The sequence below is a fragment of the Procambarus clarkii genome, chromosome 5 (genome assembly GCF_040958095.1).
Source record: "Procambarus clarkii isolate CNS0578487 chromosome 5, FALCON_Pclarkii_2.0, whole genome shotgun sequence".
NCBI classification, from domain to species: domain Eukaryota; kingdom Metazoa; phylum Arthropoda; class Malacostraca; order Decapoda; family Cambaridae; genus Procambarus; species Procambarus clarkii.
This window is the reverse complement of record NC_091154.1, coordinates 8,230,855-8,254,979: the sequence shown is the minus strand read 5'-3', so window position 1 is coordinate 8,254,979 and position 24,125 is coordinate 8,230,855. Positions and strand designations below refer to the sequence as shown.

General features: G+C 44.7%; 1 protein-coding gene across 3 annotated transcripts in view; it reads left to right on the top strand.

Moving 5' to 3' along the window:
- Tomosyn (syntaxin-binding protein tomosyn) overlaps positions 1–24,125 on the top strand; it is a 490,464-nt gene that overhangs the window by 175,340 nt on the left and 290,999 nt on the right. Inside the window, exon 1 of one of the 3 annotated variants that reach the window (XM_069339137.1) lies at positions 20,898–21,073. The exons of the other annotated variants lie outside the window; for them this stretch is intronic. Within the exon in view, the coding sequence (XP_069195238.1) occupies positions 21,035–21,073 (39 nt within the window). The 5' untranslated portion in view covers positions 20,898–21,034. Of the gene's footprint in view, positions 1–20,897; positions 21,074–24,125 lie in introns of those variants that run through there. 3 annotated transcript variants of the gene reach the window in all.

The following is a 24,125-nucleotide window of genomic DNA, read 5'->3' as shown; positions in this document are numbered from 1 at the left end:
AAATGTTTATTCAGGTAAAGTACATACATATAAGAGGTTATACAAAAATTGATAGATTTATAGATAGAGCTAGTACATACAATGCCTAAAGCCACTATTACGCAAAGCGTTTCGGGCAGGAAAAATACTAAGACTAAAACTTAATACTAATTGAGATTAAAGTATATAATGTGTTGAGAACAAATAAAAATAAAAAAGGGGGGAACATGGCAGAAAAAGCAGCACAAATACAATTAGGTGGACAAACAGCGTTGTTTAAGAAAAAACAGACATTGGTTGACAATAGAGGGGTAAGGTAGGTTACAGGGAATTTATTAGGTGGTGTTTAGTTTTTATCTTAAACTGGTTGAGAGAGGTACTGTCTTTAACATGGTTGGGAAGGTCATTCCACATTCTGGGTCCCTTGATTTGTAGAGCATTTCTAGTTTGATTAAGTCGTACTCTTGGAATATCAAAACTGTATTTATTTCTGGTGTGGTGCTCATGGGTTCTGTTACAACCTTCTATGAAGCTTTTGAGGTCAGGATTGGCATTACAGTTTAGCGTTTTATATATGTATAATACACATGAGAGAATGTGCAGTGACTTAATATCTAACATATTCAGAGATTTGAGTAGGGGTACCGAGTGATGTCTGGGGCCAGAGTTGGATATTGTCCTAATAGCAGCTTTGTGTTGAGTAATTAGAGGACGTAAATGATTTTGGGTAGTAGAACCCCAAGCACAAATACCATAGTTGAGATAAGGATAGATAAGGGAGTAATAGAGAGTCACCAGGGCAGGGCGTGGTACATAATATCTGATCTTAGAAAGAATGCCCACAGTTTTTGAAACTTTTTTTGATATATTTAGAATGTGTCCCTGGAAAATTCAGCTTGTGGTCAATGAGAACGCCAAGGAATTTGCCATCTAATTTGTTACAAATTTGGGTATTGTTTATTTTGAGATTTATTTGATTAGAGGATTTATTGCCAAACAGAATATAGAAAGTTTTGTCAATGTTAAGGGTGAGTTTGTTGGCAGTTAGCCACAGATGGACTTTATTTAGCTCAGTATTTACTGTGGCATTTAGAGCAAGGGGGTCAGGACTGGAGTAAATGAAGGTCGTGTCGTCAGCAAATAGAATTGGTTTGAGATGTCGGGAGGCATTTGGAAGGTCATTAATGTAGATGAGAAAGAGGAGAGGGCCAAGTATGCTGCCCTGGGGAACACCAATGTTGATGGGTAGGGTGGGAGAAATTGTATTATTCACAGAAACATACTGGAGCCTGTCAGTAAGGTAAGATTTGAGGTATTGTAGGGAGTGTCCTCTGACTCCATAATGTTGTAATTTAAGAAGAAGGTTTTGGTGGTTGACAGTGTCAAAAGCCTTACGTAGGTCTGATATATTGGTGTTGATGTCATGCTAGTGCTTGAGGTCCACCTTGAGGTAGTCCTTGAGTCATTGTGTCTGCCTCCCCTTAACTGGAGTATACCTGGTTGATACCTGGTTGATGGGGTTCTGCGAGTTCTTCTACTGCTCAAGCCCGGCCCGAGGCCAGGCTTGACTTGTGAGAGTTTGGTCCACCAGGCTGTTGCTTGGAGCGGCCCGCAGGTCTACACATCCAGCATTTCTTGCAAGAAAAGCCAACCAGCCCGTCCTCCTAAGGTCCCCCAACGTCAAGAAAACGGTCAATTTAAAGTGCCCTTATCCTAACCTACCAGAGGACCCAAAACAGAAAACGGGACAGTACGTCACTTTCGCCAGTCACTAGTACGACAATTTTTGGCCGTATGTAACGCCTACGAGGGCAAAGCGATGTTCTTTGTAAGAGAAGAAGTGAGTTCCAGTGCTCAGTTGACCTTCAGTGAGTTCCAGTGCTCAGTTGACCTTCAGTGAGTTCCAGTGCTCAGTTGACCTTCAGTGAGTTCCAGTGCTCAGTTGACCTTCAGTTTGTTGGCTTGAGTAAGACCCTCCGCCACCACGGAACTATCAGGGGAAAGCGTCAGGCCATCACGACTATATAACACTGGGAAGGGTCAGGATAAGGATTTGGGATGGGACGAGGGAAAGGAATGGTGCCCAAACCTCTTGGTGGAGGATTTGGGGATTGAACTCCGACCTGCATGAAGCGAGACCGTGGCTCTACCGTCCAGCCCAAGTGGTTGGGCACTTTAGCTAAGAGTGATCGGCCAGGCGGGGATTCAATTACTGAAGAGATTGTTGGGATAGAGAGTTGACTGAGGGTCACTACCATTTATGACCTCCGGCCGCAAACTTGGGAATGGTTCGAGGCGCCCCCAGTGGTCCTGTGCACCTTGCCAACACTTAATGCCAACTTGATCACCACCCGCACACACTTGAAGGTGAGTGGATTGTAAGTGTGAATGTGTTCGATACTTGTCCTGGCTTAGGGAATGTGTTCGGATACTTGTTCTGGCTTAAGGAATGTGTTCGGATACTTGTCCTGGCTTAAGGAATGTGTTCGGATACTTGTCCTGGCTTAGGGAATGTGTGAGGATACTTGTCCTGGCTTAGGGAATGTGTTCGGATACTTGTCCTGGCTTAGGGAATGTGTTCGGATACTTGTCCTGGCTTAGGGAATGTGTTCGGATACTTGTCCTGGCTTAGGGAATGTGTTCGGATACTTGTCCTGGCTTAGGGAATGTGTGAGGATACTTGTCCTGGCTTAGGGAATGTGTTCGGATACTTGTCCTGGCTTAGGGAATGTGTTCGGATACTTGTCCTGGCTTAGGGAATGTGTTCGGATACTTGTCCTGGCTTAGGGAATGTGTTCGGATACTTGTCCTGGCTTAGGGAATGTGTTCGGATACTTGTCCTGGCTTAGGGAATGTGTTCGGATACTTGTCCTGGCTTAGGGAATGTGTTCGGATACTTGTCCTGGCTTAGGGAATGTGTTCGGATACTTGTCCTGGCTTAGGGAATGTGTTCGGATACTTGTCCTGGCTTAGGGAATGTGTTCGGATACTTGTCCTGGCTTAGGGAATGTGTTCGGATACTTGTCCTGGCTTAGGGAATGTGTTCGGATACTTGTCCTGGCTTAGGGAATGTGTTCGGATACTTGTCCTGGCTTAGGGAATGTGTTCGGATACTTGTCCTGGCTTAGGGAATGTGTTCGGATACTTGTCCTGGCTTAGGGAATGTGTTCGGATACTTGTCCTGGCTTAGGGAATGTGTTCGGATACTTGTCCTGGCTTAGGGAATGTGTTCGGATACTTGTCCTGGCTTAGGGAATGTGTTCGGATACTTGTCCTGGCTTAGGGAATGTGTTCGGATACTTGTCCTGGCTTAGGGAATGTGTTCGGATACTTGTCCTGGCTTAGGGAATGTGTTCGGATACTTGTCCTGGCTTAGGGAATGTGTTCGGATACTTGTCCTGGCTTAGGGAATGTGTTCGGATACTTGTCCTGGCTTAGGGAATGTGTTCGGATACTTGTCCTGGCTTAGGGAATGTGTTCGGATACTTGTCCTGGCTTAGGGAATGTGTTCGGATACTTGTCCTGGCTTAGGGAATGTATCCTGGACATATTAGCTCTTGCAATTACAGCTTTGTTAAGCAAACTTTGCCATTCTCAGGTTCAGCATACTCCTTGATTAAACTTCCAGTTTGGTATACGCTGGAAACTCCGGCATTGGAACGTTTCTTGCTGGAAAACTCAAGCCTGAATATCTTACCTCTTGAAGTTCTGCTCCAGGAATTGTTAAACAACATTCTGGAAGCCTCGACGCGCTGGAAATTTTCTTCTAGTAAACACGGCCTAACATCCGTTCTTCAGGTCTGGAAGACCAAAGGCTCCTGGAAGACCAAAGGCTCCTGGAAGACCAAAGGCTCCTGGAACACCATAGGCTCCTGGAACACCAAAGGCTCCTGGAAGACCAAAGGCTCCTGGAACACCAAAGGCTCCTGGAACACCAAAGGCTCCTGGAACACCAAAGGCTCCTGGAACACCAAAGGCTTCTGGAACACCAAAGGCTCCTGGAACACCAAAGGCTTCTGGAACACCAAAGGCTCCTGGAACACCAAAGGCTCCTGGAACACCAAAGGCTTCTGGAACACCAAAGGCTCCTGGAACACCAAAGGCTTCTGGAACACCAAAGGCTCCTGGAACACCAGAGGCTTCTGGAACACCAAAGGCTCCTGGAACACCAAAGGCTTCTAGAACACCAAAGGCTCCTGGAACACCAAAGGCTCCTGGAACACCAAAGGCTCCTGGAACACCAAAGGCTCCTGGAACACCAAAGGCTTCTGGAACACCAAAGGCTCCTGGAACACCAAAGGCTCCTGGAACACCAAAGGCTCCTGGAACACCAAAGGCTCCTGGAACACCAAAGGCTCTTGGAACACCAAAGGCTCCTGGAACACCAAAGGCTCCTGGAACACCAAAGGCTCCTGGAACACCAAAGGCTCCTGGAACACCAAAGGCTCCTGGAACACCAAAGGGTCCTGGAACACCAAAGGCTCCTGGAACACCAAAGGCTCCTGGAACACCAAAGGCTCCTGGAACACCAAAGGCTCCTGGAACCTAACGCCTGTAAGTAAACATCACAAGTACAATCACCAAAAGAGAGCTTCCAGAAACCCTTGTATGTCTGATAAGATAAACACTGCCACGGAGTCTTGGATCCTGGAAATCCAGACCTTCGCCGTTTTATGTCTGGAAATCGAGGCCCCTGGAAAGGCAGCAGCTGGTGGAGGAGTATTTACTCAAGCGACCTCCACGACATCACCCTGGCAGGGGGGGGGGCGGTCATATGTTTACAAACTCTCTCTCTGGCAGGTCTGTTTATTTCTGGTTTTCCAGAATGATAACGTCCTGGAAATCACTTCTCGCATTCTGGTTTGTTTATGGACAGGGAATTCCTGGATTTCAATCATTGGTGAGTTTATTGAGTCTTAGAGAATATCTGTAGGATTTATAAACTACATTTTTTTGGATTCGTGTGTTTAAGGTCTTTGGTTCGAGAGGTTGAGAGGCCGGACCAAAGAGTCGAAGCTCAGCCCTCACCCCCGCAAGCACAACTAGGTTAGTACATCTAGGAGAGTACACACACACACATACACACACACACGCACACACACACACACACACACACACACACACACACACACACACACACACACACACACACACACACACACACACACACACACACACACACACAATCATTCAGAATCTTGTACACCACATATGTAAGACCAATCCTGGAGTATGCGGCCCCAGCATGGAGCCCGTACCTTATCAAGCACAAGACGAAGCTGGAAAAAGTTCAGAGGTATGTCACTAGACTAGTCCCAGAACTAAGAGGCATGAGTTACGAGGACAGATTACGTGAACTGCACCTCACGTCGCTAGAAAACAAAAGAGCTAGGGGAGACATGATCACCACATACAAAATTCTCAGGGGAATTGGCAGGGTGGACAAGGATAAACTATTCAACACTGGTGGGATGCGAACAAGGGGACACAGGTGAAAACTGAGTACCCACATGAGCCACAGAGACGTTAGAAGGAACTTTTTCAGTGTCAGAGTAGTTAACAGGTGGAATGTATTAGCCAGTGATGTGGTGGAGGCTGACTCCATACACAGTTTACAGCGTAGATATGATAGAGCCCAATAGGCTCAGGAACCTGTACACCAGTTGATTGACGGTTGAGAGGCGGGACCAAAGAGCCAGAGCTCAACCCCCGCAAGCACAACTAGGTGAGTACACACACAAACCAAAACACCCCCCCACACTGAAGGCAATTATCCCAAGCAATCTGGCCTCATATTGCAGAGTTGCAAGCACCCGTCTCCCTCCCTCCCACACACACACACACACACACACACACACAACACACACACACACACACACACACACACACACACACACACACACACACACACACACACACTCACACACACACACACACACACACACACAAGTCTGGAGGAGCAGTGTTGCAGCTCGGAGACTCATGGATGCAGTCCCAGCATCATGTTCTCTCTCTGTGAGGCGCACAGTGTGAAGGGAACCATTGTCCACCCCAGTGTGTGTGTGTGTGTGTGTGTGTGTGTGTGGGTGTGTGTGTGTACTCACCTAGTTGTACTCACCTAGTTGTGTCTGCAGGATCGAGCATTGACTCTTGGATCCCGCCTTTCGAGCATCGGTTGTTTACAGCAATGACTCCTGTCCCATTTCCCTATCATACCTGGTTTTAAAATTAGTAATAGTATTTGCTTCCACAACCTGTTCCTGAAGTGCATTCCATTTTCCCACTACTCTCACGCTAAAAGAAAACTTCCTAACATCTCTGTGACTCATCTGAGTTTCAAGCTTCCATCCATGTCCCCTCGTTCTGTTACTATTCCGTGTGAACATTTCGTCTATGTCCACTCTGTCAATTCCCTCTGAGTATTTTAAACGTTCCTATCATATCTCCTCTCTCCGTTCTTTTTCTAGAGTCGCATGGTTCAGTTCCCTCAGGCGCTCTTAATACCCCATCCCTCGTAGCTCTGGGACGAGTCTCGTCGCAAACCTCTGAACCTTTTCCAGTTTCCTTATATGCTTCTTCAGATGGGGACTCCATGATGAGGCGGCATACTCTAAGACTGGCCTCACGTAGGCAGTGTAAAGCGCCCTAAATGCCTCCTTATTTAGGTTTCTGAATGATGTTCTAACTTTTGCCAGTGTAGAGTACGCTGCTGTCGTTATCCTATTTATATGTGCCTCAGGAGATAGATTAGGTGTTACGTCCACCCCCAGGTCTCTTTCACGCGTCGTTACAGGTAGGCTGTTCCCCCTTCATTGTGTACTGTCCCTTTGGTCTCCTATCACCTAGTCCCTTTTCCATAACTTTACATTTGCTCGTGTTGAACTCCAGTAGCCGTTTCTCTGACCATCTCTGCAACCAGTTTAAGTCCTCTTGGAGGATCCTGCAATCCTCATCTGCCACAACTCTTCTCATCAACTTTGCATCATTCGCGAACATTGACATGTAGGACTCTACGCCTGTAAACATGTCCTTAACATATACAAGAAATAGAATTGGTCCCAGCACCGATCCTTGTGGTACTCCACTTGTTACTGTTCGCCAGTCTGACTTCTCGCCCCTTACCGTAACTCTTTGGCTCCTTCCTGTTAGGTAGTTCCTTATCCATGCTAGGACCTTTCCCCCCACCCCTGCCTGCCTCTCGAGTTTGAACAGCAGTCTCATGTGCGGTACTGTATCAAAGGCTTTTTGGCAGTCCAGAAATATGCAGTCTGCCCAACCATCTCTGTCCTGTCTTATCCTCGTTATTTTATCATAGAATTCCAAAAGGTTTGTTAGGCACGATTTCCCTGTCCAGAACCCATGTTGATGTTTGTTCACAAACCTAATGTTCTCCAGGTGTGCAACCAGTCGTAGCCTAATTATTCTTTCAAGTACTTTACAGGGGATGCTTGTCAGTGATACAGGTCTATAGTTAAGTGCCTCCTCCCTATCACCTTTCTTGAAGATCGGCACGACATTTGCCTCCTTCCAGCAACTGGGCAATTCTCCCGACATAAGTGACTCATTAAAGATCATTGCCAGAGGCACGCTGAGGGCCTGTGCTGCTTCTTTTAGTATCCACGGTGATACTTTGTCTGGTCCAACCGCTTTAGTTGCATCCAGTGTTGTCAACTGTTTCATTACCTCCTCTGCTGTCACCTCTATATCTGATAGTCTTTCATCTAGGGTAATCTCTTCTAACAATGGGAGCTGCTCAGGCTCGGTTGTGAACACTCTATGGAAACTGGCATTCAGTACCTCGCAGATTTCCTTGTCACTTTCTGTATATGCCCCTTCTGTTTTCCTCATTCTTGTCACTTGGTCGTTCACCGACATTTTCCTTCTTATATGGCTGTGTAGTAACTTAGTTTTTTTTTTTATCGCAATATCATAATCATAATTTCTTTCTGATGTTCGTCTTATGTTAATGTAATCATTCCTAGCTCTGTTGTATCTGATCCTGTTGTCCTCTGTCCTTTGCCTTCTGTACTTCCTCCACTCCCGCCTGCTGGCCATTTTTGCTTCCTGACACTGTCTATTAAACCATGGGTTATTATATTCCTTCTTATTTTTTCCCTTTACCGTTGGTATAAATCTCTCTTCGGCCTCCTGGCATTTCTGTATGACTAGGTCCATCATATCTTGGACTGTTTTTCCTCTAATTTCTTCCTCCCACTGCACTTCACCCAGATAGTCCCTTATCCTCATATAGTCCCCTTTCCTGTAGTCAACTCTCCTTTCCCAGATCTCTTGTCCCATGGTCATAAGTTTGAATTCCATCATGTAGTCAAAGACTAGGACACAATGGTCACTGGCTCCTAGTGGTATTTGATGCTCTAAATTCTCGATATCTTCTACGTTCTGGGTGAAAATCAGGTCTAATAGGCTCGGTGCATCTCCTCCTCTTTCCCTTGTGTCTTCCTTCACATGTTGTGTCAGGAAATTCCTGTCTATAACATCTACTAACTTTGCTCACGACGTTTCGTCCCCTCCATGGGGATTCCTTGATTCCCAATTTATCTCTCCATGATTTAGGTCCCCCATGATCAGCAGCTTCGCTCTCATTCTGTGAGCTAGTGTTGCTGCCTTCTGCAGTTCATCTATATATGCCTTGTTGTTGTTATCATACTCCTGCCTGGGTCTTCTACTGTTTGGTGGGGGATTGTAGATTACAAAGATCACAATCTTCCTCCCATCATCTGTCAATAAATTAGTATGTCACATATGAACTTATTCATAAGCGTGATATTGAATATTAGCAAGTGCGAGAATGGGTTGGGATCTTCACCGCCATGCGGTTCCTTGTTCTCCCAGTCAATCTTTCCGTGATTGAAGTCGCCCATGATGAGCAGGTGGGATCTATTTCTACAGGCAGCAGAGGCTGCCCTCTCAATTATAGTGTTAACTGCCATGTTGTTGTTGACATACTCTTGACCGGGTCTTCTGTCATTTGGTGGAGGGTTGTATATTACTGCTACTACTATCCTTGGTCCTCCCATTGTTATGGTGCCTGTTATGTAGTCTCTGAACTCCTCACAGCCCGGGATGGCCATCTCCTTGAAGCTCCATTCCTTTCTCATGAGTAGGGCCACTCCTCCTCCTCCCCTACCTTCCCCTCTCTTTCCTTATTACTGTGTAGTCCTGGGGAAACACGGCATTTGTTATGATTCCTTAGAGTTTTGTTTTCGTGAGTCCAATTACATCCGTATGTGTGTGTGTGTGTGTGTGTGTGTGTGTGTGTGTGTGTGTGTGTGTGTGTGTGTGTGTGTGCGGAGGGGCACCAACCAAGATCAAAGACCAACTGAACTGGCAAAAAAAAAAAATCCCCGAAGCAATCACTCAAAATAAAAATCACAAAACAGGAAATAAACGAGATATAGAGAACTGCAATTCAGGTAAAAAAAATAAATAAAAATAAAAAATGAATAAAATAAAATCAAATAAAGAGAGAAAGGAATGTGGGCGAGGGGGGGGGGAGGGGTTCAAGGGATACATTCAGAGGAATAGATAGATATAGATAAAGATTCATACAAAGATACAGAGAGAGACATAGGAAATAGGAGACCCCATATACCTTTGTATGGAGTATTGACCTCATGGCTGAATATGTGAGGTCCCTTAGTCTCCGTGAAGATAATAAATGAACGGACACACACACACACACACACACACACACACACACACACACACACACACACGCACACACACACACACACACACACACACACACACACACATACACGCACACACACACACACACACACACACACGCACACACACACACACACACAACACACACACACACACACACACACACACACACACACACACACACACACACACACACACACACACACACACACCACACACACACACACACAACACACACACACACACACGCACACACACACACACACACACACACACACACACACACACACACACACACACTGTGGGAACCGACCTGTGAGATTTATATTTATTTAATTTATATGAATTTATATTTACGTTAATTTATATACTTCGATAGCAATTTGTATAATGATAAGTGGACTGTATTTCTGCAATAATCTCATAATCTCACAAATCGATCCTCTACACATTAGGGGGGGTTTATATTACACATATGCAGCCAATCAAATTACAGTAATAGCTACATACATTGATGAGGTTCCTTCTCTTATAGTACAGCAGGTTAGTCCACCAGGTATAACTAGAGTGTAGACACCAAATTATCCTCTTTGAGGTAGCTTCTATCACCCAGTAACTGGTGCACATAATCTTGCATCCTCGTCTTGACCTGTCAAAAGTGCGCTAGCTGTGAAGCCAGAATCCTATATATGACAAGCTATATCAGAGAAAACACTATACAGTACATGGAACATTAAAGACCTGGCTTAATTACCTTTAGTATGAGGCGATTTCGCGTTCTAACCGGCTAACCCTATATCCTGACATTAATGGCCATAAATGAATGATAAACGGGTTTCGGATAGACACTTAACTTGTATTTGTAGACAGCGTGTTGACAATGGTACACCTTTGGGTTCCATAACACTACGTCCAAGTAAATTTAACAGGAGCCGAATTTGCTCCCGTGTGAGCCTCTGGTCTCAATAAACAATAGCTGCCCTCCTCCTCACTCTGACGCCTGGCTTACATTGTCCACATTTCAGAAAGTGATAGAAGGGTCACATTTACTCTACTTTAATATTGATAATTAAGTTAATTTATATAAGATGTTTTTATGATGGTAAAGTCCAAAGACTAATGTATTTAAGAATAATTCCCAGCAAAATAGCTGGTGAATTATAATAGTATGTGGTGATGATATCCCGTTTTCTATAGACGGTAATTCCACTACAAGTTACGTTTTCTATGGGTAACTTGTTGGTAATACAGCTCTTATCTGTCTGTATGAAATAAAATGGTGTCGGATTTTCCGACATAATTCCCCAGGGGCTGCTCACGGGTCGAAGTCCTCTTTAGAACAGACGAACACCGATACTCCTCCTTCGAATTATTAGATTAATTTGATGTTAGTAGTTAGTAATCACACATTTGTGTGTCTGTTCGTACAGGACGGATGTCCCGTACTAGAGTTGCAGGGGTTAGAAGTCTAATGCGATTTCATTTCCCTGTCAACTCTTGAAAGGCTAATATTCAAGCCTTATTACATATTATTTTACCCAGAAGACTGGATGTGATCAAGTACTACAGTCAAGTATGATTCAGGGACTGCAGTGAGATCAGTGACATTAGATATAACTTGAAGTTTGTTCAGGTAACTGGTCACTGATATATAAACACTGAGGCCCATGGAATACATCTTGATTAAATAATAAATGTATCAAATCAGTCATCAGATTTATTGGGGTTTTAATTTAGTTAATTGATTCAGAGGATTGAATAGCTCATCATTAAAGTAAAGTATGGTTCTGAGACTGCAGTGGGTTCAGTGACATTGGTCGCAGTGACTTGTAGCTGTTTTAGGCTACTGTTCACTGATTTGCCACTGAGGCCTCATGAACTCATCTTCAGCTTTAAATGATGATACTAACATCAACCTCTGTTGGTATAGTCAGCCACATATGTTGCTATTTGGCATTTGATTTGCTCAAATTTACCTGCAGCTGCTTGATAATAGCTTTCCAGGTCAGCATAATCAACTGTTGATTGTTGTGACAAATCTTCACATTTCTTGATCTGTCTTGTTAAGTGGCCTTTAAGACCTGCAAGGGTTCTTTTCATTCTCCCTGCATTATCCATACTGGCTCGTTGGTGAAGCCTTGTGGGGCTTGTACTTGGGCTGCTCATAATACTGAACAAACACTAATGGTAGCCTAGGGTAAATTCTGAACTCACTAGGCAATAATCCTACCTCTACTAGAGGTTAGCACTTAAAATTAATACACATTATATATATACAATCATACACACTAATGATTTGAGTGATAAACCAGTGTCACTGGAAGTACCTTTAGGTTAGCTCTTCTATATCACCCTAGGATGGTAGAGACACTAATTAATCACTCAAAGGTGTAATGATCATAAGTAAATTATTATATACACAACTCAACTCGAGTTGATAAAAATTACACCCAAAATAGGGTCTGGACCATTCATTAATGGTGTTAGGTTGTTCAATATAGTACAACTGACTATTGTAATAATGGGACTAGGATGAACAATAATAGTTCAACTAGTCATATCCTACCCTGTTGTGGGTTGGCAATTAGTAAATATTATACTGTGATCACTAGTGCAATATATATTAAATAGTTCTCTATTTTGGAGAAATAATATACACTATTATGGATAATAGCCTCTTAATTAGCCTCTATGAAACTTCTAATATTATCAAGAAGTATTAAATATTATTAGTGACCTCGCGAAATAAAGTCCACAAAATTCGTAGATAATCTCTCGCGAAATGTAACACCACGAAATCCGTGAACAATCTCGCGAAGACACAGTCACTAATTTGGCTGGATTCTATATTAGCGCTGTCATTTCACGAAATAACACGCCACCAAATATCTGTGGGTGTGCATGAAACCGCTGACGAAGCTGAACTGGGCTGAGGGAGGCTCCTGAGCTCCCTCGAGGCTACGCTGCCGTCTTGACTGCTGGCTTTGTTTAAATAACACTGCACTAGTATATTTAATGAATCCACTGGTTAACTGGTTCATCCGGTACTAAGATGACCAAATGTGGGTTCATAGGACCGAATATTCCGGTTCCGAAGGTCCAAATAATTCGGTTTCGAAGGACCAAATAATGTGGGAACCGACCTGTGAGATTTATATTTATTTAATTTATATGAATTTATATTTACGTTAATTTATATACTTCGATAGCAATTTGTATAATGATAAGTGGACTGTATTTCTGCAATAATCTCATAATCTCACAAATCGATCCTCTACACATTAGGGGGGGTTTATATTACACATATGCAGCCAATCAAATTACAGTAATAGCTACATACATTGATGAGGTTCCTTCTCTTATAGTACAGCAGGTTAGTCCACCAGGTATAACTAGAGTGTAGACACCAAATTATCCTCTTTGAGGTAGCTTCTATCACCCAGTAACTGGTGCACATAATCTTGCATCCTCGTCTTGACCTGTCAAAAGTGCGCTAGCTGTGAAGCCAGAATCCTATATATGACAAGCTATATCAGAGAAAACACTATACAGTACATGGAACATTAAAGACCTGGCTTAATTACCTTTAGTATGAGGCGATTTCGCGTTCTAACCGGCTAACCCTATATCCTGACATTAATGGCCATAAATGAATGATAAACGGGTTTCGGATAGACACTTAACTTGTATTTGTAGACAGCGTGTTGACAATGGTACACCTTTGGGTTCCATAACACTACGTCCAAGTAAATTTAACAGGAGCCGAATTTGCTCCCGTGTGAGCCTCTGGTCTCAATAAACAATAGCTGCCCTCCTCCTCACTCTGACGCCTGGCTTACATTGTCCACATTTCAGAAAGTGATAGAAGGGTCACATTTACTCTACTTTAATATTGATAATTAAGTTAATTTATATAAGATGTTTTTATGATGGTAAAGTCCAAAGACTAATGTATTTAAGAATAATTCCCAGCAAAATAGCTGGTGAATTATAATAGTATGTGGTGATGATATCCCGTTTTCTATAGACGGTAATTCCACTACAAGTTACGTTTTCTATGGGTAACTTGTTGGTAATACAGCTCTTATCTGTCTGTATGAAATAAAATGGTGTCGGATTTTCCGACACACACACACACACACACACACACATACACACACACACAACACACACACACACACACACCACACACACACACACACAACACACACACACACACAACACACACACACACACACACACACACACATACACACACACATACACACACACACACACACACACACACACACACACACACACACACACACACACAGAAGAGTCTCAAGGTTTGGTACACCAATGCTGATGGGGTAGCCAATAAAGCAGAAGAGATAAAAGAAAGAGTTAGTGAGGCAGACCCAGACATAGTGGCAATAGTGGAAACTAAAATAAATGGCATGATCTCGGATGCAATCTTTCCAGAGGGGTACCAGGTGATAAGAAAAGAAAGGACACAGAGACAGGGAGGAGGAGTGGCACTACTAATAAAGCGGAAATGGAAGTTTGATGAGCTGGAAAATCCGGGTACCAATGAAAGCACAAGCTTCATACATGGAACTCTGACAGTGGATGGGAAGAAGATTGTAATCTTGATACTCTACAATCCCCCACCAAACAGTAGAAGGCCCAGGCAGGGCAGGAGTACGAGGACAGCAACAAGACATGTATGGATGAACTGCAGAGGGCAGCAACTATAACGCATAGAATGAGAGCGAAGCTGCTGGTCATGGGGGACCTAAATCACGGAGAGATAGATTGGGAAACGAGGAATCCCCATGGCGGGGAGGAGACCTGGGGAGTGAAGCTGGTAGACGTTATTGACAGGAATTTCCTAACACAGCATGTGAGGGAAGACACAAGGGAAAGAGGAGGGGATACGCCCAGCCTATTAAACCTCATTTTCACCCAGAATGCAGAAGACATCGAGCAGTTGGAACATGAAATACCACTAGGAGCCAGTGACCATTGTGTCCTAGTCTTTGACTACATGATGGAACTCAAACTTATGACCATGGGACAAGAGATCTGGGAAAGAAGAGTTAACTACAAGGAAAGTGGACTATAAGAGGATAAGGGACTACCTGGGAGAAGTGCAGTGGGAGGAAGAAATTAGAGGAAAAACAGTGCAAGATATGATGAACCAAGTCATACAGAAATGCAAGGAGGCTGAAGATAGATTTATTCCAACAATATGGGAAAAAAGCAGGAGGGAATATAATGACCCATGGTTTAATAGACAGTGTCAGGAAGCAAAGGTGAGAAGCAGGAGGGAGTGGAGGAAGTACAGAAGACAAAGGACAGAGGACAACAGGATTAGATGTAACAGAGCTAGGAATGATTACATTAACATAAGACGAGTGTCGGAAAGAAATTATGAGAATGATATTGCAGTCAAAGCGAAAAAGCAACCAAAATTACTACATAGCCATATAAGAAGGAAGATGTCGGTAAATGACCAAGTGACAAGACTGAGGAAAACAGAAGGGGCATATACAGAAAGCGACAAGGAAATCTGCGAGGTACTGAATGCAAGTTTCCATGGAGTGTTCACAACCGAGCCTGAGCAGCTCCCATTGTTAGAAGAGATTACCCTAGATGAAAGACTATCAGATATAGAGGTGACAGCAGAGGAGGTAATGAAACAGTTGACAACACTGGATGCAACTAAAGCAGTTGGACCAAACAAAGTATCGCCGTGGGTACTAAAAGAGGCAGCACAGGCCCTCAGCGTGCCTCTGGCAATGATCTTTAATGAGTCACTTATGTCGGGAGAATTGCCCAGTTGCTGGAAGGAGGCAAATGTCGTACCAATTTTCAAGAAAGGTGATAGGGAGGAGGCACTTAACTATAGACCTGTATCACTGACAAGCATCCCCTGCAAAATACTTGAAAGAATAATTAGGCTAAGACTTGTTGAGCAACTGGAGAGCATTGGGTTTGTAAACAAGCACCAACATGGGTTCTGGACAGGGAAATCATGCCTAACAAACCTTTTAGAATTCTATGACAAAGTAACAAGGATAAGGCAGGACAGAGAAGGCTGGGCAGACTGCATATTTCTTGACTGCCAAAAGGCCTTTGATACAGTACCGCACATGAGACTGCTATACAAACTTGAGAGGCAGGCAGGAGTAAGCGGAAAGGCCCTAGTATGGGTGAGGAACTACCTAACAGGAAGGAGCCAGAGGGTAATGGTAAGGGGCGAGAAGTCGGACTGGCGAACAGTAACAAGTGGAGTACCTCAAGGATCGGTGCTGGGACCAATCCTCTTTCTAATTTACGTAAATGATATGTTTACAGGAGTGGAATCATACATGTCAATGTTTGCGGATGACGCAAAATTAATGAGAAGAGTTGTGACAGATGAGTATTGTAGGATCCTCCAAGAGGACTTAAACAGGTTGCAGAGATGGTCAGGGAAAAGGCTACTGGAGTTCAACACCAGTAAATGTAAAGTTATGGAAATGGGATCAGGTGATAGACGACCAAAAGGACAGTACACAATGAAGGGGGAACTGCCTACCTGTAACGATTCGAGAAAGAGACCTGGGAGTAGATGTGACACCTAATCTAACTCCTGAGGCACATATAAATAGGATAACGACAGCAGCGTATTCTACACTGGCGAAAATTAGAACTTCATTCGGAAACCTAAATGAGGAGGCTTTTAGGGCGCTTTACACTGCCTACGTGAGACCCGTCTTAGAGTATGCCGCGCCATCATGGAGTCCCCACCTGAAGAAACACATAAGGAAACTGGAGAAGGTTCAGAGGTTTGCGACGAGGCTTGTCCCAGAGTTACGAGGGATGGGATATGAAGAGCGGCTGAAGGAACTGAACCTAACGACACTAGAGAAAAGAAGGGAGAGAGGAGATATGAAAGGAACATATAAAATACTCAGGGGAATTGACAAAGTGGAAATAGACGAAATGTTCACACGGAATAGTAACAGAACGAGGGGACATGGATGGAAGCTTGAAACTCAGATGAGTCACAGAGATGTTAGGAAGTTTTCTTTTAGCGTGAGAGTAGTGGGAAAATGGAATGCACTTCAGGAACAGGTTGTGGAAGCAAATACTATTACTAATTTTAAAACCAGGTATGATAGGGAAATGGGACAGGAGTCATTGCTGTAAACAACCGATGCTCGAAAGGCGGGATCCAAGAGTCAATGCTCGATCCTGCAGACACAACTAGGTGAGTACACACACACATACACACAGACCTGTCTCCTGCAGCACATATCAAGAGGATAACATCAGCGGCATATGCCAGGCTGGCTAACATAAGAACGGCCTTTAGAAACTTGTGTAAAGAATCATACAGAACTTTGTATACCACATATGTCAGGCCAATCCTGGAGTATGCAGCCCCAGCATGGAGTTCATATCTAGTCAAGGATAAGACTAAACTGGAAAAGGTTCAAAGGTTTGCCACCAGACTAGTACCCGAGCTGAGAGGTATGAGCTACGAGGAGAGACTACTGGAATTAAACCTCATTTCGCTGGAAGACAGAAGAGTTAGGGGGGACATGATCACCATATACAAGATTCTCAAGGGAACTGATAGGGTAGATAAAGACAGGCTATTTAACACAAGGGGAACACGCACAAGGGAACACAGGTGGAAACTCAGTGCCCAAATGAGCCACAGAGATATTAGAAAGAACTTTTTTAGTGTCAGAGTGGTTGACAAATGGAATGCATTAGGCAGTGATGTGGTGGAGGCTGACTCCATACACAGTTTACAATGTAGATATGATAGAGCCCAATAGGCTCAGGAACCTGTACACCTGTTGATTGACGGTTGAGAGGCGGGACCAAAGAGCCAGAGCTCAACCCCCGCAAACACAAATAGGTGAGTACACACACAGGAAGCAGCCCCTCACAGCTGTCTAACTCCCAATTACCTATTTACTGCTAGGTAAACAGGAGCATCAGGGTGAAAGAAACAATGCCCATTTTGTTTCTGCCATCACCGGGGATCGAACCCGGTCCCTTAGGACTACGACCCCAGGCTCTATCGTCTCTCTCTCCTTCTCTTTGGTGTTATGGAGGGGCGTAGAGTGTGTAGTAATATTATTATATACAATGTTAAGTGAACCACAGTGTTGAACACTGAACCACAGTGTTCAACACTGAACCACAGTGTTGAACACTGAACCACAGTGTTGAACACTGAACCACAGTGTTGAACACTGAACCACAGTGTTGAACACTGAACGACAGTGTTGAACACTGAACGACAGTGTTGAACACTGAACGACAGTGTTGAACACTGAACCACAGTGTTGAACACTGAACCACAGTGTTGAACACTGAACCACAGTGTTGAACACTGAACCACAGTGTTGAACACTGAACCACAGTGTTGAACACTGAACCACAGTGTTGAACACTGAACCACAGTGTTGAACACTGAACCACAGTGTTGAACACTGAACCACAGTGTTGAACACTGAACCACAGTGTTGAACACTGAACCACAGTGTTGAACACTGAACCACAGTGTTGAACACTGAACCACAGTGTTGAACACTGAACCACAGTGTTGAACACTGAACCACAGTGTTGAACACTGAACGACAGTGTTGAACACTGAACGACAGTGTTGAACACTGAACGACAGTGTTGAACACTGAACCACAGTGTTGAACACTGAACCACAGTGTTGAACACTGAACCACAGTGTTGAACACTGAACCACAGTGTTGAACACTGAACCACAGTGTTGAACACTGAACCACAGTGTTGAACACTGAACCACAGTGTTGAACACTGAACCACAGTGTTGAACACTGAACCACAGTGTTCAACACTGAACCACAGTGTTGAACACTGAACCACAGTGTTGAACACTGAACCACAGTGTTGAACACTGAACCACAGTGTTGAACACTGAACCACAGTGTTGAACACTGAACCACAGTGTAGAACACTGAACCACAGTGTTGAACACTGAACCACAGTGTTCAACACTGAACCACAGTGTTGAACACTGAACCACAGTGTTGAACACTGAACCACAGTGTTGAACACTGAACCACAGTGTTGAACACTGAACCACAGTGTTGAACACTGAACCACAGTGTTGAACACTGAACCACAGTGTTCAACACTGAACCACAGTGTAGAACACTGAACCACAGTGTTGAACACTGAACCACAGTGTTCAACACTGAACCACAGTGTTGAACACTGAACCACAGTGTTGAACACTGAACCACAGTGTTGAACACTGAACCACAGTGTTGAACACTGAACCACAGTGTTGAACACTGAACCAGTATTTCCCAACCTTTTCCTGTCCACTCCGGTTTCATTTTCCTGTTTATTTCATTTTACTTTCTATTTGTTTCGGACGTGAAAATCTAACTCAATTGTCGTTTTTAACACACTATAATTAAACTCAGTTACCCTTCATAGCCCCACACGTATTGACCCATTTTCTTTCATGCTCGACACCTTGGTACGTTTTCTTTCGAAATTAGTTATAACCGACCTCCGTTTTCAGTTAATTTTCAAATTCAAATTCAAATAAGAAATTTTGCGGTTTGCTCCATAACGAACCCTCCTGAAGGGACTCTAATTACCTGACTTAATTAAAGAGACGCGTTGTAATATATATTTTTAAGCTGGCTGTCTGCTGCCACATCTCAAGGCTGTCTGCTGCCACATCTCAAGGCTGTCTGCTGCCACATCTCAAGGCATGTCTGTTGCCACATCTCAAGGCTGTCTGTTGCCACATCTCAAGGCATGTCTGGTGCCACATCTCAAGGCATGTCTGCTGCCACATCTCAAGGCTGTCTGCTGCCACATCTCAAGGCTGTCTGTTGCCACATCTCAAGGCTGTCTGCTGCCACATCTCAAGGCTGTCTGCTGCCATATCTCAAGGCTGTCTTCTGCCACATCTCAAGGCTGTCTGCTGCCACATCTCAAGGCTGTCTGCTGCCACATCTCAAGGCTGTCTGCTGCCACATCTCAAGGCTGTCTGCTGCCACATCTCAAGGCTGTCTGCTGCCACATCTCAAGGCTGTCTGCTGCCACATCTCAAGGCATGTCTGCTGCCACATCTCAAGGCATGTCTGCTGCCACATCTCAAGGCTCTCTGCTGCCACATCTCAAGGCATGTCTGCTGCCACATCTCAAGGCATGTCTGCTGCCACATCTCAAGGCTGTCTGCTGCCACACCTCAAGGCTGTCTTCTGCCACATCTCAAGGCATGTCTGCTGCCACATCTCAAGGCTGTCTGCTGCCACATCTCAAGGCATGTCTGCTGCCACATCTCAAGGCTGTCTGCTGCCACATCTCAAGGCTGTCTGCTGCCACATCTCAAGGCTGTCTACTGCCACATCTCAAGGCTGTCTGCTGCCACATCTCAAGGCTGTCTGCTGTCACATCTCAAGGCTGTCTGCTGCCACATCTCAAGGCATGTCTGCTGCCACATCTCAAGGCTGTCTGCTGCCACATCTCAAGGCATGTCTGCTGCCACATCTCAAGGCTGTCTGCTGTCACATCTCAAGGCATGTCTGCTGCCACATCTCAAGGCTGTCTGCTGCCACATCTCAAGGCATGTCTTGAGCATAATGTAGGAATGAATATGGAAGATGGAATGTTTAATATTATGGATTGACTATAGAAGGTTGATGATTGAAACCCCGTGGCACAATGGTAAAAAAAACTCGCCATGCGCTTTGGCCTGGGTTCGTATCCTGGCCAGGGAGGATTGACTGGGCACCAGTCCTTAACTGTAGCCTCTGATCACCCCAGCAGTGAATGGGTACCTGGTTGTTGAACGATTTGGCGGGTCGTGTTCCAGGGAGGAAATTAGGATTAAGGCGAGAACTGAATGCGGAAGATGGAGAAAATAGGTACCCGGGAGTTAGGCAACTGTTGTGGGTTGTATCTTGTGGGAAATGACAGTAGTAGGCCTAGGAGAGGTCAGCCCCGATAACCCCCAAACAGCCTTCCTACCCTCCCCCCCCCCCCCCATTCAACCATAGGGAAACAATTTTCATATATCAGACTTATTCTACAAACTAAATACTGCAAAAATTTATACAGTAAATTTATATTTTATTCTCCAATGTAGTCCTTACATACTACCTCAGTGTAGGAGTCGTTGAAATATAAATCAGAAGTTATTTATGAGCTACGGGTGTAAAGTTTTGTGTTGACGCGCGCGTCATACAAGAACCATCAGCCCGGTTTGTTTACCTTCAGGACGTAAACATTGCCGAAAATGGCGCGCGGGCGGGAGGTGGTGTAGCTAGTGTGTGTGTCCCCCTTGAGCGCTCTCTGGACGTGACACTTGTGCTTGATCATGGCCACGGCCTCGAGTAACACCTCCAGCGGCGGCCTGGTAAGTGAAGGAAGGTCTGGCGCCCTCAGGGGGGAGTGATTTCAATGGTTCTAATGGTTGGGTAAATTGACAGGTGGTGGATGATGTGTTGTTTGTTGAAGCCTTACTTGTTGAAGCCTTACTTGTTGAAGCCTTGCTTGATGAAGCCTTAGTTGTTGAAGTCGAAGCTTGTTGAAGCCTTGCTTGTTGAAGCCTTGCTTGTTGAAGCCTTAGTTGTTGAAGTCGAAGCTTGTTGAAGCCTTACTTGTTGAAGCCTTGCTTGTTGAAGCCTTGCTTGATGAAGCCTTGCTTGTTGAAGCCTTGCTTGTTGAAGCCTTACTTGTTGAAGCCTTGCTTGATGAAGCCTTGCTTGTTGAAGCCTTGCTTGATGAAGCCTTGCTTGTTGAAGCCTTGCTTGTTGAAGCCTTGCTTGTTGAAGCCTTGCTTGTTGAAGCCTTGCTTGTTGAAGTCGAAGCTTGTTGAAGCCTTAGTTGTCGAAGCCTTGCTTGTTGAAGCCTTGCTTGATGAAGCCTTGCTTGTTGAAGCCTTGCTTGTTGAAGCCTTACTTGTTGAAGCCTTGCTTGATGAAGCCTTGCTTGTTGAAGCCTTGCTTGATGAAGCCTTGCTTGTTGAAGCCTTGCTTGTTGAAGCCTTGCTTGTTGAAGCCTTGCTTGTTGAAGTCGAAGCTTGTTGAAGCCTTAGTTGTCGAAGCCTTGCTTGTTGAAGCCTTGCTTGTTGAAGCCTTGCTTGATGAAGCCTTGCTTGTTGAAGCCTTGCTTGTTGAAGCCTTGCTTGATGAAGCCTTGCTTGTTGAAGCCTTGTTTGTTGAAGCCTTGCTTGATGAAGCCTTGCTTGTTGAAGCCTTGCTTGTTGAAGCCTTGCTTGTTGAAGCCTTGCTTGTTGAAGTCGAAGCTTGTTGAAGCCTTAGTTGTTGAAGCCTTGCTTGTTGAAGCCTTGCTTGTTGAAGTCGAAGCTTGTTGAAGCCTTACTTGTTGAAGCCTTGCTTGTTGAAGCCTTGCTTGTTGAAGCCTTGCTTGTTGAAGTCGAAGCTTGTTGAAGCCTTACTTGTTGAAGCCTTGCTTGTTGAAGCCTTGCTTGATGAAGCCTTGCTTGATGAAGCCTTACTTGTTGAAGCCTTGCTTGTTGAAGCCTTAGTTGTTGAAGTCGAAGCTTGTTGAAGCCTTGCTTGTTGAAGCCTTAGTTGTTGAAGCCTTGCTTGTTGAAGCCTTAGTTGTTGAAGTCGAAGCTTGTTGAAGCCTTAGTTGTTGAAGCCTTGCTTGTTGAAGCCTTACTTGTTGAAGCCTTAGTTGTTGAAGCCTTGCTTGAAGCCTTGCTTGATGAAGCCTTGCTTGATGAAGCCTTGCTTGATGAAGCCTTGTTTGATGAAGCCTTAGTTGTTGAAGCCTTGTTTGATGAAGCCTTGCTTGTTGAAGCCTTAGTTGTTGAAGCCTTGCTTGTTGAAGCCTTGCTTGATGAAGCCTTGCTTGTTGAAGCCTTGCTTGATGAAGCCTTGCTTGTTGAAGCCTTGCTTGATGAAGCCTTGCTTGTTGAAGCCTTGCTTGTTGAAGCCTTGCTTGATGAAGCCTTGCTTGATGAAGCCTTGCTTGATGAAGCCTTGCTTGTTGAAGCCTTGCTTGTTGAAGCCTTGCTTGTTGAAGCCTTGCTTGATGAAGCCTTGCTTGTTGAAGCCTTGCTTGTTGAAGCCTTGCTTGTTGAAGCCTTGCTTGTTGAAGCCTTGCTTGTTGAAGCCTTGCTTGTTGAAGCCTTGCTTGATGAAGCCTTGCTTGATGAAGCCTTGCTTGTTGAAGCCTTGCTTGATGAAGCCTTGCTTGTTGAAGCCTTGCTTGTTGAAGCCTTGCTTGATGAAGCCTTGCTTGATGAAGCCTTGCTTGTTGAAGCCTTGCTTGTTGAAGCCTTGCTTGTTGAAGCCTTGCTTGTTGAAGCCTTGCTTGATGAAGCCTTGCTTGTTGAAGCCTTGCTTGTTGAAGCCTTGCTTGTTGAAGCCTTGCTTGTTGAAGCCTTGCTTGTTGAAGCTTTGTTTGTTGAAGCCTTGCTTGTTGAAGCCTTGCTTGTTGAAGTCGAAGCTTGTTGAAGCCTTGCTTGTTGAAGCCTTGCTTGTTGAAGCCTTGCTTGTTGAAGCCTTGCTTGTTGAAGCCTTGCTTGTTGAAGCCTTAGTTGTTGAAGTCGAAGCTTGTTGAAGCCTTGCTTGTTGAAGCCTTGCTTGTTGAAGCCTTGCTTGTTGAAGCCTTGCTTGTTGAAGCCTTAGTTGTTGAAGTCGAAGCTTGTTGAAGCCTTGCTTGTTGAAGCCTTGCTTGTTGAAGTCGAAGCTTGCAGGGGCCAGATTCACGAAGCAGTTACGCAAGCACTTACGAACGTGTACATCTTTTCTCAATCTTTGGCGGCTTTGTTTCCAATTATTAAACAGTTAATGAGCTCCGAAGCACCAGGAGGCTGTTTATAACAATAACAACAGTTGATTGGCAAGTTGTCATGCTTGTAAACTGTTTAATAAATGTAACCAAAGTCGTCAAAGATTGAGGAAGGATGTACAGGTTCACTTGTGTAACTGCTTCGTGAATCTGGCCCCAGGCTGTTACCTGGGGTGTACCTTGATGGGGTTCTGGGGTTCTTCTACTCCCCAAGCCCGGCCCGAGGCCAGGCTTGACTTGTGAGAGTTTGGTCCACCAGGCTGTTGCTTGGAGCGGCCCGCAGGCCCACATACCCACCACAGCCCGGTTGGTCCGGCACTCCTTGGAGGAAACTATCTAGTTTCCTCTTGAAGATGTCCACGGTTGTTCCGGCAATATTTCTTATGCTCGCTGGGAGGATGTTGAACAACCGCGGACCTCTGATGTTTATACTGTGTTCTCTGATTGTGCCTATGGCACCTCTGCTCTTCACTGGACCTCTGATGTTTATACAGTGTTCTCTGATTGTGCCTATGGCACCTCTGCTCTTCACTGGACCTCTGATGTTTATACAGTGTTCTCTGATTGTGCCTATGGCACCTCTGCTCTTCACTGGACCTCTGATGTTTATACTGTGTTCTCTGATTGTGCCTATGGCACCTCTG